Raw genomic sequence first — 16,272 nt, 5'->3', positions numbered from 1 at the left:
AATTATAATAAATTTTTGAAACTTAAGAAGACTTGTTCAGATCTCTATACATTTTTTGCGGATTCCGCTTGAGAAGAAAATAACTCTCTGTTCGCGCAGATTAGATGTCATGCGAATTTTCGCTCGTGATGCAATTCGCGGATCGCGTCGTCGTTTCTCGCGTGTTCATTCGCTCGAAAGCTGTGGTTATTTTTGCAAGACCGACGCATTACGTCGATGAGGCCCGCGGACGTTGCTCTTCAACGTCGCCCGTAATGATACTTTATGTCGCAGAGTGCGTCTGTCGCACAAGTGCACTCATGTGCGCAATTGCTCCACGCAAGATCAGAAATAGCGTATACCTACAATTTCTTTTCGAGAAGTAATCTTTCAATCGCGAGTTTAAAAAAAAAATTGCGTCATCGGAAATATTTTATCATTATGTGCAATACGTTTTACAAAATCAAAGCATGTCTCTCTTCAATCGCAGATCTCTTCAACTCTGAATATATTCGGCAGTCACGAAAATCGCACAATCGAACAAGCGCGGATATCGTGAATTTCACGGCATATAATCGGATGCCGCCAGTGCCAGCAGCAGCGGCAGTTCGGGAGCAAAGGCTCCGCTGACGTCACAAGCTATCTTTAAACCCAGCATCGAGTCCAACGCTCCGCACGTACGCACGCACGCACGCACGCACGCACGCAACGCGCGTCCCTTCTATGCAAGCGTCTGAGATCAGAAACGGATGCGCCGCACCGTATTCCCGCCGTTTGTTTGCACAATGTACCATTATCTTAATTCCTTTCTCTATATAGATTCACGCGCTTGCTTACGTTCGCGAGATATAGACGCGCAGATAGAGTGACCATGTCTTTCGCATATGCAATTGGAACACTGTTCAAAGAAATGAGAGCCATTCAAGCCAATTGTAAGCCAAACTATTATTCTTGCATTATTATTTCAAACAAAATTTTTGTTTAACGTTAAGGTATCTTTCAAATTTGTTTGTTTATTTTTCTGATTTAATATTTAGATACAGTCAAACTTTGATAGCTCGAATCGCTAGAGAAATGAAAAATGCTTCGAGTTGTAGCAGTTTCGCCCTACAGAAGTTTCGAATTATAGAAGTTCGGAATTTAAAGATTTGAATTGATTGGGAATTTCCATTCCCAACATCCTTTGATACATAAAAAGGGTGTCATCATAAATCTAGTGGATAAATTTTTCGACTATCACATCCTAAATTTCAGCAAAAAAATTTAAAACACACAATTTCGATTTTGCTAAATAATTGCTACCCTTTAGAATTTATTTTTTCTACTATTAATAAAAGGATTCAATTCTTACTACATAATAATAAAAATAATACATCTCAATTTAAAGAGGGAGGAACCAAATTTTTTATAATCCCATATGTCAACAATATTTCCGAAAAACTTACGTCCATTTCTAAAAAATACAATTTTAATACTGCCTACTATTGTAATAACCGATTAGACAAATTTATAAAAACTGGCAAAGACTTTCTTGATCCTATGCAACAAAGCGGAGTTGTTTATAAAATTTCGTGTCATGATTGTGATGCCTCTTATGTAGGCCAAACAAAGAGACAACTTCGAACTAGAATCAAAGAGCATCGCAGTGACATTAATAAAAGATCTGGTTCTCCTTCTACCATTTCGAGCCATAGATTAGAACACAATCATGATTTTGAATGGGATCAAATCGAGGTTTTAGATAGAGAACCATCTTATAGCAAAAGGTTAATTTCAGAAATGTTACACATAAAAAAACAACAGAATAGCCTTAATAAACAAAGTGACACGGATTTCCTTCCTAACTCTTACCTACCCATCCTTCGCAAATTTCCCTCCTTTTAGACTCTTTCCAGATCCCCCTCCTTTTCTCCACTCTTCCATATTCCTTACTTCCCTTCCCTTTTCCTCTAATAGATCGGCCCCTTGTCCTTCTACCAAAATCTTTTCTCAATTCAATTTCATCATTCATTCATCTGACATATATCCGAATGGACATATCAAAGTTTTATTCTATCCTTAAGGACTTCAACTTTCTAATGGGACACCAAAACATTTTATCAAACCTTTTAATCTTTAGACTTTCTTATTTTCAACTGTTATTAAGATCAAAGGTAAATGTTGCTCTGTTTTCTTGCATTTTATGTGACTAACGTCTTTCCATTCATGTTGTTGGGTTAAATTCGTTTCACATTTTTATAATAGTCTCTATTTTATTTCTTTTATTCATATTTCTCATAGATTGACTGATCACTCGTCGGCTTCTCATTTTTTGCAATCCGTTAAACATAAGGAAAGGATGGCAAAAAGAAAAATGTCTTCCGAGCGTTGCTGTGCATGTCGCATACTAGTACACATTGATTTATAATTGGTTCGAATTTGAAGACACATTTACTTATACATTTTATTATATCATGGACATTCAAGTAAGATCTCCTAATCTGCATTTCTTATACGATGACTTTGCGTTTGCGGTATTATTTTATTACTATTTATTTTAATTTACATTTTATATTTTATTTTATTTTATTTTACAACGAGCGTTCAAAAATTTTTCCAATCGATATGCGTTAGCCTTACGGAACATACTTGTTTTATTATTTCATGTTTCCTCTGTAACGTTTGTTTACTTGCTTTGATATTATCACTGAAGATGGCCGAAATAAATGTGCCGAAACGTTTGAATTGACATTTTAGTTATTATTATTTATTGAGCATCTAACATCCGGCTCTGGGCCAATATAGCCAATTTATTTTTTAATAATTTTTATTAATAAGACCCAAGATTGACTTTTCTTTTATAATTTAAAGATTTGACTTATAGAGGCTTCAAACAAAACTCTAGCATTTTTCGTGATATAGAGTTTATTACAAAGAAAAATTCAATTTACAGAGGCTAGCCTTTTATTATACATATGTATTTGTGCATACAATTTGTAACGAAAGAATTTAGATAGAAAAATAAATGAGCGCTAAGGGGTATTGATGCATGCTTGACAAGTTTCTACATGTAGAAAACAAAACAAAACTGTTGATTGGCTATCACTTTATTAGAGTAAATTTGAGTAATAGAGGTCGTGTATTCCAGAATTCAAGTTATAAAGGCAAATTAAATAAAACATCGATTCAAGTTACAGAGGCTTAAGTCACATGACTTCGATTTATAGAAGTATTTTCGAGTAACAGTGGCCGTATTCTTTTAAATTTTAGTTATAGAGAGAAAATAAAACATCTAATGAGCTTCACAACTTGTTCGAGTTATAAGATGTTTTTATTTTGATTTATAGAGTTTTTAACCTCTCAATATCAAGGGGAAAGAAAAATATGTAGTCTTATGCCCCGTCTACACGTTGTCTTTAAGTTAGTGTGTTGAAGAGATCTGATGTTAAATTGCGCGTGTAGCTGTGTCAAACTATCTTTAAGTGAAACTATCTTCAAGATGTTAGGAATCCCAGTTCAACATCATATATTAGAAAGTATCGATTTATATCAATTTCTGATTTATATCGATTTGTTTTTATCTTTTAACCACTTATTATATAATTGTAGCGCCATATTATATATTTGTATCCATTGGTAGTTCATTAAAAATTAGGAAACAATTAATTTTTGATAGGCTCAAACTCTAAAAAAACACTTTTAGAGGTTATGTATTGCGCGAAACGAAACAAACTATCGATTGCTGTCGATAGTTATCGATCTTTAAATACAGCGTGTAACTGAATAGTCGTTTCAAGTGCAGTGTACTTCAACGTACTAGCTTAAAGATAGTTTCTTAAAGACAGCGTGTAGACGGGGCATTATAGAAATCTTTGGAAGTTCGAGTTATCGAAGTTCGATTGTATATAAAATAATCCAATTAATGATACGGAAAAAACGATTTTATATACGAAAATAAATCGAAAGTGATCTCCAAGATAGATCGGACAGTCTGGGTATCCACCGATCATTCTGTACGTGTATGTTACAGCGGCGTGGATGCTGCGCGGAACCGCTGTGTGGACGTTGAGTCATCGTGCTGTTTTTACCCACAAAATTCTGGACCTCGGAGGTCGGTCTTATTTAATGCGTGAAATCATTGCGCTGAGTTACAATCTTGACTAAAACGTAACATTGCGATTCCTGTATAGCAGTAACAAAAAGACGAGATATTAATTTGCAGAAAAAAAAAAATCTTGTAGCACTCGGTGCAATGACGGCTCGAACCGTGAGATGATAAAGAAATAAAACAAAATTTAGAAAATTGCAAAAAGTAATGCGTTAATAATTGAAATATTAATTGAAAAGTGTTAAAGAAATTTCGGAACAAATAAATTATTGAAAAATATAGTACAGTTATTTTTGAAGATATACATATATTAATTAATCTTTCTCGAAAGAAATGTATCATAACAAAAAAATATGATACGAGCTGCTGGTTTCGTGGCAAAACCCATGATATGCAGAACCACCGCGTGCATCGAGGAAAGGACGGCTCGCAGGATGCAATCGCGTCCGCGTGAGTCATCGTTCTTCCTGCCTTTAATGCGATTTTGGTGACACGTAATAAGAACGTCTCATCGATAATCGTTTAATCCGCGAGCAAATTCTGTGAATTAACGCTTATTCCCCTTGCAACATTAGTAATAATTCTTCCCACACTCTTTACATCAGCGCAGTTAGCGAATTAGATTGAATTCGTCTCTAAATACGAATTAAAATGCGAGCAATTATCTTGTTTGCCTTAATTACTGCGGTTGAGAGACTTCGAGAGTTTTAAGAGAAATAACAGTGTAATAAAAATTGTCGGATAAAAATAGTACGAGATATCACATGACATAGAAACTCGAGTCATTCTGCTTCAGTAAGAATTCCGTTTCAGCCGATTTTTCTTTGCGTATTATAAAAAGTATCTGACGGAAATTTATAAAATTGAAAGACGATAATATATACACTTTGTACTGTTTTTTCATGTATAAATATAAATATATATTTTAAGTACCGTAAATACCGGACTGTCGATTAATGTTACTTCGACGTGAAGTATGTTCGCAGATCAAGATTAATTGTATTTACTGAGCATAATCGATTTTTATCGATCCTTGCAGGCACACGGTAACAAAACGAGCTCGCGCACAGCATCGGTGGCCTCATTTAAACGAAACTCAAACGTATCGCTCGCGAGCGTCGCCGATCGCAAAGAAAACGATTGAAGTAGCGTTCTGCACGAGCGAATCCATCAGTTGGAACGGCCGCGCTCCGCTGTCGCAAGAACGATCGACCGCAATCGATTTGATCGCGGTCTCGAACCAATAATAATAATAATAATAATAATAATCTAAGCTGCACTCTGCAATTCTCCGCTATGACGCTATGAATAAAGTTCAATTATATCAATCGCGAACGAACTGATTGTGTACATATCGCGTTGTAGAACAAATATTTTGGACTTTACATTTATATAAGATTTTTATAAGATAAAATTTCGATTCAAAAGTCTAAGATATATCTTAACTTTGTCCCATTCTTCCATTTCTTTTATCAATTTTGACAGTTGTAATAATCAGCAAGATAATAAAGAGAGCAAAGGAAGAAGAACAACATTAAAATTGCTCTTTTATTCACGTTTGATACGTTTAAATTTTTTAATCTTGATTTTCACGAGAGTTATCCGTTACACATTATTCTCGGATAAATCGCTCTGATTAAAAGAAGAGATTGCTCGCAGAGAGATCAGTCATGTGTGCAAACTAGCTTCCGGACATGAAGCTTCACAAAATATGCAACAGTGAATCCATTCAAATGACCCGTCGCGAGCTGTATACAGCAGTCAATTATCTTGCGCATCATCTTGCGATGCGCTCAACGATACATCATAAAGTATCGTTTTACAAAACGTATTTAAAATGAATTCTGAAACAACCGATGTGGTGGAGAAATAATGTCCAAGTTTACAAGTCATTAATAAATTCACGAAACTAAAATATCTTCACGAATTTGTTTTTAGTCAATACACATTTCTCAACGCAAAGATAAAAGAATTTAATATTAATTACTTCATTCTTAATTATATTACATACGCGATATATTATTTTTACCTTGCACACTGTTATTAAACGATACGTTACAATGTATATCGCATGCAAGCATGCGACCTCGGATCCGATACGTTCAACTGAGCATCGGGTGTCGATCCCAAAGCACGCGACAGAAAACACATTCGTCATATAATTGAACGGCCAATGAACGCCATGTATACGTAGACGCAGAAATCGATCTACATTATGCGTGACTCGAGACAGAAGAAAACGGAGAGCGAGTAAGTTCGAGATCCCCATTAAATCATCATCTAACTCAATTGCGTTATTTAGTGCCTGAGCAGCGTTTCGTTGTAGAAAATAGATTTCAAGCGTAATGTACTATAGTTATTATTTTTTTTTAATGAAAAAAAACTTTACACCGCCAGATTTGACAATATTTAATATTCGATTGCACTGATAAATAACACAAAAATTAGTTAACATTGTGATACAATTAATTGACGTATTATTTAATCTGGCAGCGCCAAGTTTTTTCCTTTTATTATTTTTTTTAAAAAGATAAGTTTTTAGTAAATGAATACGATTCACTCGCGAAAATCCGATAAATTATTATCGCGCGATATTTTATGCGGCACGCCCGACGCGTACTTTGTCAGATAAAGACAAAGATAATACTCGGATATTATCACACGGAACTCAGCAGGAAACGACGAAAGGAAAGGAAGAAGATCGAAGCGACTAATAATCAATTTTTGCGTGCTAGTCGTCGCTATGCCACGTTTTAACTACTTCAATATGTTTTCTTTACTCTCCCCGCTCGAGAAATACTATGCAATCGCGCTTTGCGGCATTCAAAGCATTTTGATTTCTCGCATTGTAATGTGCAAACGTGAAAATGTAAAAGTAAAAGTTAAAATACAGAATAAATAACCACGGAATAAAGTATTCGAATCGTTAAACACGAAAGCTGATTACCAAGACAAGCGATCAATCGATAGTTACTTGCGAAAAATAATATTATCTCATCGCGATAGTGATTTTGGAGAATAATTAACGATAAGGGAGTAGTAAAAGATGTAGTATGGAAGTAGTTGAAGTGGTAGAAACGATAAGAGCGACGCACTGATATCAAATGATTTGCCGCCGTGCGAATAAAACTAGAGAATAGGATATAACAAACACAAGATCGCGCCGATTCCGATTTACGATTAGAAGAATGTGAGAAGTAGGATGTAACAATGTGCGTCCCGATACATACAAAGCGCAAGAGAGAGAGAGAGAGAAAGAGACTATGAAAGGGGAGGACATAGATCACGCAGCTAAGAGCGACAAAAACAACCTCGTCAAACATCCCAAATCGATCTCAAAATTACTTATCAAACATTGATTGAAAGCGAGTTTGAATTCATTTATTGATTTATTGAACTCGATTTCCATTTGACTTCGATAAATATCCTAATATTAAGAGTCTTGGCGCTTGATGAGGTTATTTTTGTCGCTCTTATCCTGATATTTTCAGCCCCTCATGCACAATATTCACCCTATTTCCTGCATTCTCCTAAATCGAAGCCTTTACTGCTCTCTTATCATAATTATCCCCCAAAGTCGCGATGAAATAACACTATTTTTTATACATAGATATCGATTGAAACTTTGAGATAATTATTTCTGTTAAAAAATTATCTCTAAAAAAAAGTAAAAAACAATACCAAATACACGCATTTGTCATATTAACATTGTTATATAACAATCGCGTGCGGCGAGTATAATGAAATGTTCATCTTTGATTCAAAGACACATAAAATAATTTTGAAAAATATTTTTTTAAGAAAATTCTAACGCACTATCTGCGACCCAGAAACTTAAACTTTTCGCTGTATTTGCTCATTGCGTATATATTTCTGCAAATATTCACTTTATTAACTAAAGAAGCAATTCGTCCAGTAGGCATATTCGCAAATAATCCTATCGTCTCAACTGTGAACAAGTACAGCACTCTAATTGAACGGAATGAATTATGGGGATGTCGGCAGTTATTTCATCGAACTAACTAGCCGCACGGTCGACTTTTCGCACATTGTTACTCCCCGCAGTCGACGAACTTGTATAGCTTACGCGCGTACATTCTTTCTTATTTACGAAATGCGTGACCAAAGTCGAATTTATTCTTTTCAGAGATCCTAAATGCAACATTTTCGGAGTATAATATTAAATGTTATCCTCTTATTATATTGATGTATCCAATATTTATTTTGTTTAAATTAATATAGTTGTATTATCGTTCACTATCATTATTGTATTTGAAGTTTAATGTAGATCCCTAAATTTGTGAAACCTTTGGCTAGGCACCTGTAAGTCCGATCCTGTGTGTTCAACTCTCAGATTGCCTGAGATAAACGTATGCAATCATTCAACCGTAACACTCTCGATTTTCCAATTAAACTAGATACCGAGATACAAGCTCGCCTTTCATTGTCTTCTCGCTAGTGAAACATTTAAAACGTAGCGTTGAAGACAACTGAGCGTTTTAAAATTTTGCTTTGAACAATGAAATCAACATATCATCTAAAAATGCGATGAATAAAAATAAATTAATAAATTGATAGATGATAAATTTGGGTTCAGATTTTCATTTTCCCACTTTGCAATTAAATTACGCTGAAAAAAAATTTGATAAATTTATAAAAATCGCATACTAAACAACGGGAATATATTACACAAATGGCGTTTATTCAAGAAATACAGAAAGCGAGTAAAGAGGCGGATTGCTCATGCAAATAAATCCGATGTTTTCGCAAACTGTTTTCCTGTTATCGTCCTGCAGACAGTTTCTTATCGAACAAAGAACGCAGTTTCAAGAGAAACGTTAAGTTGAATAATAAACTGAGAAAAATACATGAGAAAGAGGTGTGCGCATGGGTGTGAACGTAGAGTTTCCAAGCTGAAGCGTAAGCACAAGGCGCGAAAGAAATAAACTCGTGTTTGAGAAACATAAAGAAGAGATGAAGTAAATGTTTTAATTTAATTAAAATGTCTGTGTACATAGAAGTGTTACTCACTGGCTAAATCGAGAAAAAACCAATGACGAGAAATGTTTATGATAACTCTGTAATATTCAGGCTGAGGCTCGTTATGGCGAGCAAATTCAAAGTGGACGATTGAGACATCGTTGAGAAAGGCGTTAAATAAAATGTATGACAAAAATATTTCTTAAAGAAATGTATAAATATATTTAAGAGAAGGTTAATTTGTCTCGATCTTGCATCAAGAGTAATTTCTATTGGAAATGTGGGTCAATCATTTCAAGTATTTTTTGAAACATTAGACATGAGAAAGAACACATTAACGAGGGCGCGGTCTGTTTGATCTCATCATCGCGTTCCCAAGTTGTCTATGGGGTAAGTTTCCGTTTATGTTGTACGATCTGAAGACGTCGCGGCCTTCGTGCGAATATAACCGTACGCGGATGATTTAAGAGTTCCGCTGATTCCGGCGGTAGATCTGGATATTTCAAAAATTACCAAGATTGTTATTAGAGGCGATTCGACCAGCAATTAAAAAGATGTTCAAACTCTATTGAAACTCTTAAACAATTTTTCTATGTCTAAAGTCAATTAACATCTTTTTAATTATTTGTCAGATTCGTTCGGTCCCGTGATAATAATCTTTATAACTTTTAAAGTGCTATCAAGAACTGCTGTCGGAATTATATCTGTTATTTAATTGTCATTTATTGTTCGAATAAGACTGCCCATTTTTGGTGCGTATCAGAGCACAGCTATGTCGTAACTCTTCCGTCTTGTCGACTCGCTCGGGACGATGATCGAGAGTAACAGTGTAAATTTGTGTTAATCATCGTGAATTTGTGGCCGCGACTCATAGACTTATAAGGCTCGTCCTTCGTACTGTTAAACCGCTATAATGAAGTCACTCGGTCAAGGTCTTCTGCGGCGGGGTTTCGTCGACGCAGCTGAAACCTCCGCCGCAATTTCCTCATCCGCGCGATGTGTACGTATCGTGCCCATCCTGGGCCTGCCGTGGCATTATTTCGAATATTTTCAGTCTGGCGGAATGTGTTACACGCTTTCGGCACGTACGGATCCTTCGTGCTCGAGTTATTCGAGAGAACTACTCATCTTTATCGCGTGTGATTCACTCGGACGAAACTAATATCCAGCACGTTTGCCGGACTATAAAAAGTCAGTTTCTCGCCAGAATTATTCATATTCGCAAGAGAAATTTTCAGTTACGACGCAATATGGAAGTTGCGACTGATCTCAGAGCGAAAATGAACAAAATTTTCTGAATAGATAAAAATAGTGTTGACCAAAAATGCAAAAATTTTTGTTGCATAATAAGTTATAAAACAGAATTGAAGAAGGACATTTGATACTCAACTCGTCAATCCCGCCGTTATTTAAAACCGAAGAAGTTTCAGCAGTTTAAAGATGCAATTGTATATCTAAAACATACCATCTCTCGTTTACTTGGTAATCAGTTGCTTACGTCAAGACAAAAGTCTCATATGGAATCATTTTTATGACTCATAATATTAAAATGTCAGCAGCGTCATTGCTTTCTATACAAAATTATGCAGTCATTATTTATATTTAACACACAAGACACAATCTTTCTTTGAAGAGAGTTAATTACATTTACACATCTCTCTTTCTCTCTCTCTCTCTCTTCCTTCACAATTTACAAGTTTCTTTTATTTTTAAATGAATAAAAGATGATAAAATATACAAGATATTGTATAATGAAAAAAAATTGCTTCAAAGTTTTCTCAGACAAACGCTGTTATCTCGATTCTTTTTGAATGAGATCTGACAGAATTAACATCTAGCGTTTATTGAAAGAGACGTTTGCGTAGTGAAATCATAATAACAGCAATGCAGTCGATTCGTAACGTCATCTTCAATTAGCGCAGTCAATGCTAACCAATCGAGACTTGATGCAAGTAGCAGCAAGTAGTAACCGCATGAGCTATTAGCATACCTACAAAACAGTTGCAAGATTATCGACAGCATTCAATACCAATTACCATCTCAAGCGAATCATCTCTGAGCGAGTTGGATTTGAAAAGATCAAGGATTAGCAGGCTGAAGGTTATCACACTAAAAAGTGTCGTGCAGATAATCGCGTCTTATTCGCGAGATATTCTAGAATAAAGATGTTCTACGCGAGAGAGAAAATGTTATTACGAGAAAATTAGACGTTGATAAAGAATGCCCATTAATGAACGGCCAATTTTTTAATCGTCCGTTGATAAAAAAAACTGCCAAACATTTGAAATAAAAATATAACTTTAATTGTAAACAGCTGAACGTGTAAAATATTTTGATACAAATTTAAAAAAAAATACTAAATTAAGAAACCGAATGTATCGTCTAACCAGACGCCTGTTTTTTAGATTTAAAGTGCCTCCAAAGCAGGAAGGGACACGATAGCTTAATCTTCTTAGGTTCCTTCCGGGAAGAAATAGATCCTTCGATTCAATATCACGAGCAAACAGAATTAAATCACTCCCTAATCTAAGACACGTCCGCATCGCCTTCCACCCTCTTTTCTAATCTACAATCGCTATGAATGATATGTGAGCGGACAATATACTGTTCCAAAAGTCATAAATTCTAGCGGAAATGACAAATGATTTTTCTCACCACGCTGCCTCTTAATGTAATACAAGCTCTGTATGTCAGAGTAAAAAAAAAAAAAAAGAATTATTGCGTCATAAAATGTCTATCCATAAATTTCTTTCTCCACCAAGGTTAATTAAATGTAAATTAGAAAATCTAAGACATCTAATTGTGTGTGTAAGAAGCTCGCGTGTCTCGCGCGTTTTATGCGATTCGTACGGAGTACCGTAAGGACAACCTTGTCCACGAACGGCGGGAATGTCTCAGGTAGTACAATGCATACCTTCGAGAAGTGTTTGCCATCTGGAGCAGCCACTCGAGTTCGAAGAAATAGCTGCGGTAAATAGGCGAGGTCAGGATGGCTGAAATTTTGCCATTCAAAGACCGGAAGGGAGGCCGTAAATTTCGCATGTGTGAGAATTGTATTACTGACTAGCAACGAATCACTTCATATGGCGACAATGCGCGCGACAATATTGTATGTTGCCATTTTCGTCAAAACGCTTTGCTTCCGTTGCGAGCCGCGTAAGGTAGTGGATGCAATATAAAATTACGGCGTAATCCGACGCTGTACACGTAATCCGAGCAGATAATTCGACTTAAGTGCTCGGCGACGAGTCGACCTTCGAATTAAACCCTCGCGCGCTCGCTTTGATAACAAGGAATGTGAAAATCTACATGCGACGTCCCACGCATTTTTTTTCCTCTTATCTTCCACGCGCCTTTTCAGTTGAGATCATAAAAAAAAATTCGCGTCATCAAGGGGAGAATTTGCCGGCTATGAATTGAAGAAAGATTTGCTGCAAAAATTCACAAAAAATCTTAATAATTCCAACTTGATGATTTTGAAATAGAAAAATTTAGCATAACAATGATTCTCTTGATAAGATCTTAATTTTTCGTTTCTAATTAGAATATTGCATAGTGCAACCCGAATAATATAATTCAGAGTCGCGAAAAGAGAGAGAGCTCTGCGGTGTCACTGGCGGGTTTTCTGAGGCTTCGTGGAAGAGTCGTAAGAAGAATGCAGTCTTGTCGAGTTACTGACGTACGGTATATCGGCTCGAATATCACTTTTTCCAAGACTTTCTTCCCTCGCGACGCCACGAAGCCACGTGTCTTGCCAGCGAGTGTCAATTATTCGATTGAAATTTTGTAACACACATCGAAATCATAAAACTTTGCACAATTAGATTTTCGCGATACACCAACTTCTATGTTACGTGAGATCTGATCAGACTACGTGCTTCGAAGATGCTTGCGCAACTTGTTTACACATTGTAACGCGAAATTTATGGGGCAGACGAATCAGAATAATGAAGCAATTAAAGAGGATAGCTTAAAATTGTTCTCGACTCCAAAGTGCGACTCGCGTGACAACAAGCGCGAGACATGAGAGAATTTGACCATTATTACGTTAGCTTCATCTAAACAGATAAAATACAAAGTTGATATTATTTTAATTAATACTTTTTAACATCTACGTAATAAATTCAAGAATTTGCACCATCAATGCGTTATTTTCGTCGAAACTTACAGCTTGAAGTTGTCAATTTTTGCGAACACCGCATCTAAAGTTCGAATCTCATCTTTTCAACGTCGTATACATTCGCGTCAGAGCGATCTAAGCTACGCGATCCATCGGATCGCGGTTACATGCGCTCCAGGACACCCAGTGTATTTACATAAGACTCCGCTACGGAGTCCGGTAATACGCGTCGGTCCGGTTCGGAGTGGTCGAGTGGCGGCGATGCGACGGAAACCTGCACGACCACGCTAACCTGTTGGGGCCAGCGCGGCAGGGGCAAAAAAGGAAAGAGGACCAGTCAACAAAAGATATGGCTGCCGGATTTTTCTACCTGGCTCCGTCGCACACCGCACATGTGCAATGCACTCATCTCTTGAGAGAGAATTCATCATCTTTCTTCAATATTCTTCGAAATTGAAATGTATATGTCATTAAAATGGAGATTACTCTCGTCAAAACGCGTGTAATCTCAATTATCATTAACGATAAAGTCATAAAGTGAATAATATGACGGTATGATAGATAGGTATGATAGATATGTGTCTTTAAAAAAAATTGCAGTCTTTTCTTTTCATTGTAACAGTTATCTTATCAAATTATTATCGATTATTACGAAACGGGGTAATTTTATGTCATCGTTTGTTGTTTACGTTTGTTTTACAGTTCAACGGTCTAAATCATTCGCTCTCGCCGAATCGATGATACCTAATGAATATCCGGCCTGCAAAAGCGAAAATATCGACATTCGCGTGAAATCATCATTATCGCACGCATAGAAGGGGTGTCACGCTCGAGATATGATGAGTTATTCCTTATCGCGCGACCGTCGGGTAAACAGCGTGCTCGAATTCTTCTCCCCTCACCGGAAACGTTTCTTCGCTGTGCGTTTATTCGGAAATTTCAGGCCGCCACGCTGCCACGCGGAAATTATTTTGCAGAAGCAAACGAAATTTAACGGATGGCTGAAAGCAGAGCTAGCGAAGGGAAACCATTCTGTTCTAGCAGATTTTATTTCTCAAGTGTACGAGTATTGATAGAAAAAAAAATGTATTCCATATGTAATCGATAGTATCAACAATAATGGAACACCCTGTATAAGAATGTATAGATAAACTCGTTCAATCGACCGGAATTGATTAATTCAACGAGAACGAAAAGGTCCTGCATCGGCTTGATGCAGGGACGTTTTTTCATCTCGTCAAGTTAATCGATTTCGAAAAAAATTAAGCAATAATTAAGATTATCGAGATGACTTGTGAGTCTATCATATTCTTATATATCACATGCTTTTCGAATAAAAATAACGGTAAAATTTTATGCAGAGAATTGTAAATCTAATTTGTATTAAACTGTAAGATTTTATCATTTATTTTTCTCTGCTTTTACAATTAAATTAAAATATTACTAATTATATTCTGAATAATTTTTATGCAATATATAAAAAATATGACGTTCGAAATATGTTCGAGCAAATAAACGAAACGGTTGGTCCATTAACGTTGGTTATGCGTTTGTTTACAGAGACTTTACTATTCTATTTCGATCTATCGCGATGTCCCGAATGAAATTTTCCCAATTGTGTTTTATTTTATACTTGTGATCATTTAGAAAAACAAGCTTCAGCAGATTATCATTGAAGTGGTACTTATGTAACCTGTTTCGTAATCTTTCACACTCGTGAATAAAACACGATAGAACGATATGTGCTCCGAATATCGTTTCACTTGAATTTGCACAATGCATGCGCGCCGCTTAGCGCCGGTCGCTTCAAAATCGGAGCAGCGTCGGTGATTTCAATAATCGTATCGAAGTCTATTCGATACAAATGTAGGCGAGTCAAGTAAAATCGCATTTCATACTAATGCGCGGCGAAAGTGCCGGAGAAGGAAAAAAGAGAAATGAGCGACGAGTGACAAAAGTGGGCAGAGAAGAGAGATAGAAAAAAAGGATGAAGAAACTCACCGAGATCCTCCACGAGGCGCAGCATAACACCGCCGATGTGCAGCTCTCCCTTCACGCGTAAAGTCCTCTCGACCTGCAGATCCGTCACGTAGACGTGCAGCACCCAGCTGCCGTCCACCTCGTGGCCATCGGAGTACATGTTGGACGATTTCTCCTCTTGTCACCAGATGTACGATGAAACGGCAAGACGGAGGAATCTCTCAACGGAGTCTGTTCTTTTTTTTTTTTTTTGCGGCACAAACACACACGCCGCGGCGATCCGTCACTTATTTGCGATTGTTCTCCTAAAGTGCAGTTCAACGTTCGGCGAACATGTTTCGCGAAACAATATCCGTTACGACGATTATAACTGAAGACCGACCGTACGTCGCGCACAACACACCACTGCCACGCGATCACGCGCGATAGAACCGCGCGGCGGGGCTGCTCCTTCTCTCGGCTTGTGACTTTACTGCCGCGCGTGCATACACGTACGCGTTCACATGCGTGTGTGATCTTGTGCTACTCGAAGTGGATCGCGCGACGCACCACCTCCTCTTTCGCTCCTCTCTCGAACGCGAATGAGATTCAAATGTCGGCGGAGGTGTTCGAGAACGTCGCATCGGCTGTCTCCGGTACGATTCGGGCGCGCTCGCCAATGTCACATGTCACCGCGTCTCTCGTGGCGCGCACATTTGATTGCTCTTTGCGCGGCAAAAATTACGTTCTCGAGTATTCTCATGAAAAATGGTAAATTTCCAAATTGTAAAATAAAATATTATAGATGATAATTAATATTCCATGCTTTATTTTAAATAAATCATTTTGTAAACTGAAACATGATATTGTAAAATAGATTTTTGTAAGTCAGTTTCTTGCTTTCTTTCTTTTTTCATTCAATTTGATACTTTTTAAATGCTTCCATCCTTTTTTTTATTAATTTTTTTATTATGCATGTAAATATGATTTATGTCTACGACGTTGTAAATTTATTTTAAATACGTATGTAAAACTGCAACAATAATCAACATATTTTTAATTTAAAAGATAAATTGAACGACAATGCATTGAGAGAAAAACATTACAACATGAAAAGTATTAAAAAATGTAAGGAAATTTTAATTTT

The 16,272-nt window shown here is 36.6% G+C and overlaps 1 protein-coding gene across 1 annotated transcript in view; it reads right to left on the bottom strand.

Moving 5' to 3' along the window:
* LOC105669950 (unc-112-related protein) overlaps positions 1-15,736 on the bottom strand; it is a 42,417-nt gene extending 26,681 nt beyond the window's left edge. The window contains exon 1 of the mRNA XM_012363175.2: positions 15,168-15,736. Coding sequence (XP_012218598.1) covers positions 15,168-15,306 — 139 coding nt within the window. The 5' untranslated portion in view covers positions 15,307-15,736. The remainder of the gene's footprint in view (positions 1-15,167) is intronic.
* Positions 15,737-16,272: the final 536 nt, after the last annotated feature.

The sequence above is a fragment of the Linepithema humile genome, chromosome 3 (genome assembly GCF_040581485.1).
Source record: "Linepithema humile isolate Giens D197 chromosome 3, Lhum_UNIL_v1.0, whole genome shotgun sequence".
Taxonomy (NCBI): domain Eukaryota; kingdom Metazoa; phylum Arthropoda; class Insecta; order Hymenoptera; family Formicidae; genus Linepithema; species Linepithema humile.
This window is presented reverse-complemented; position numbering and strand designations above follow the sequence as displayed.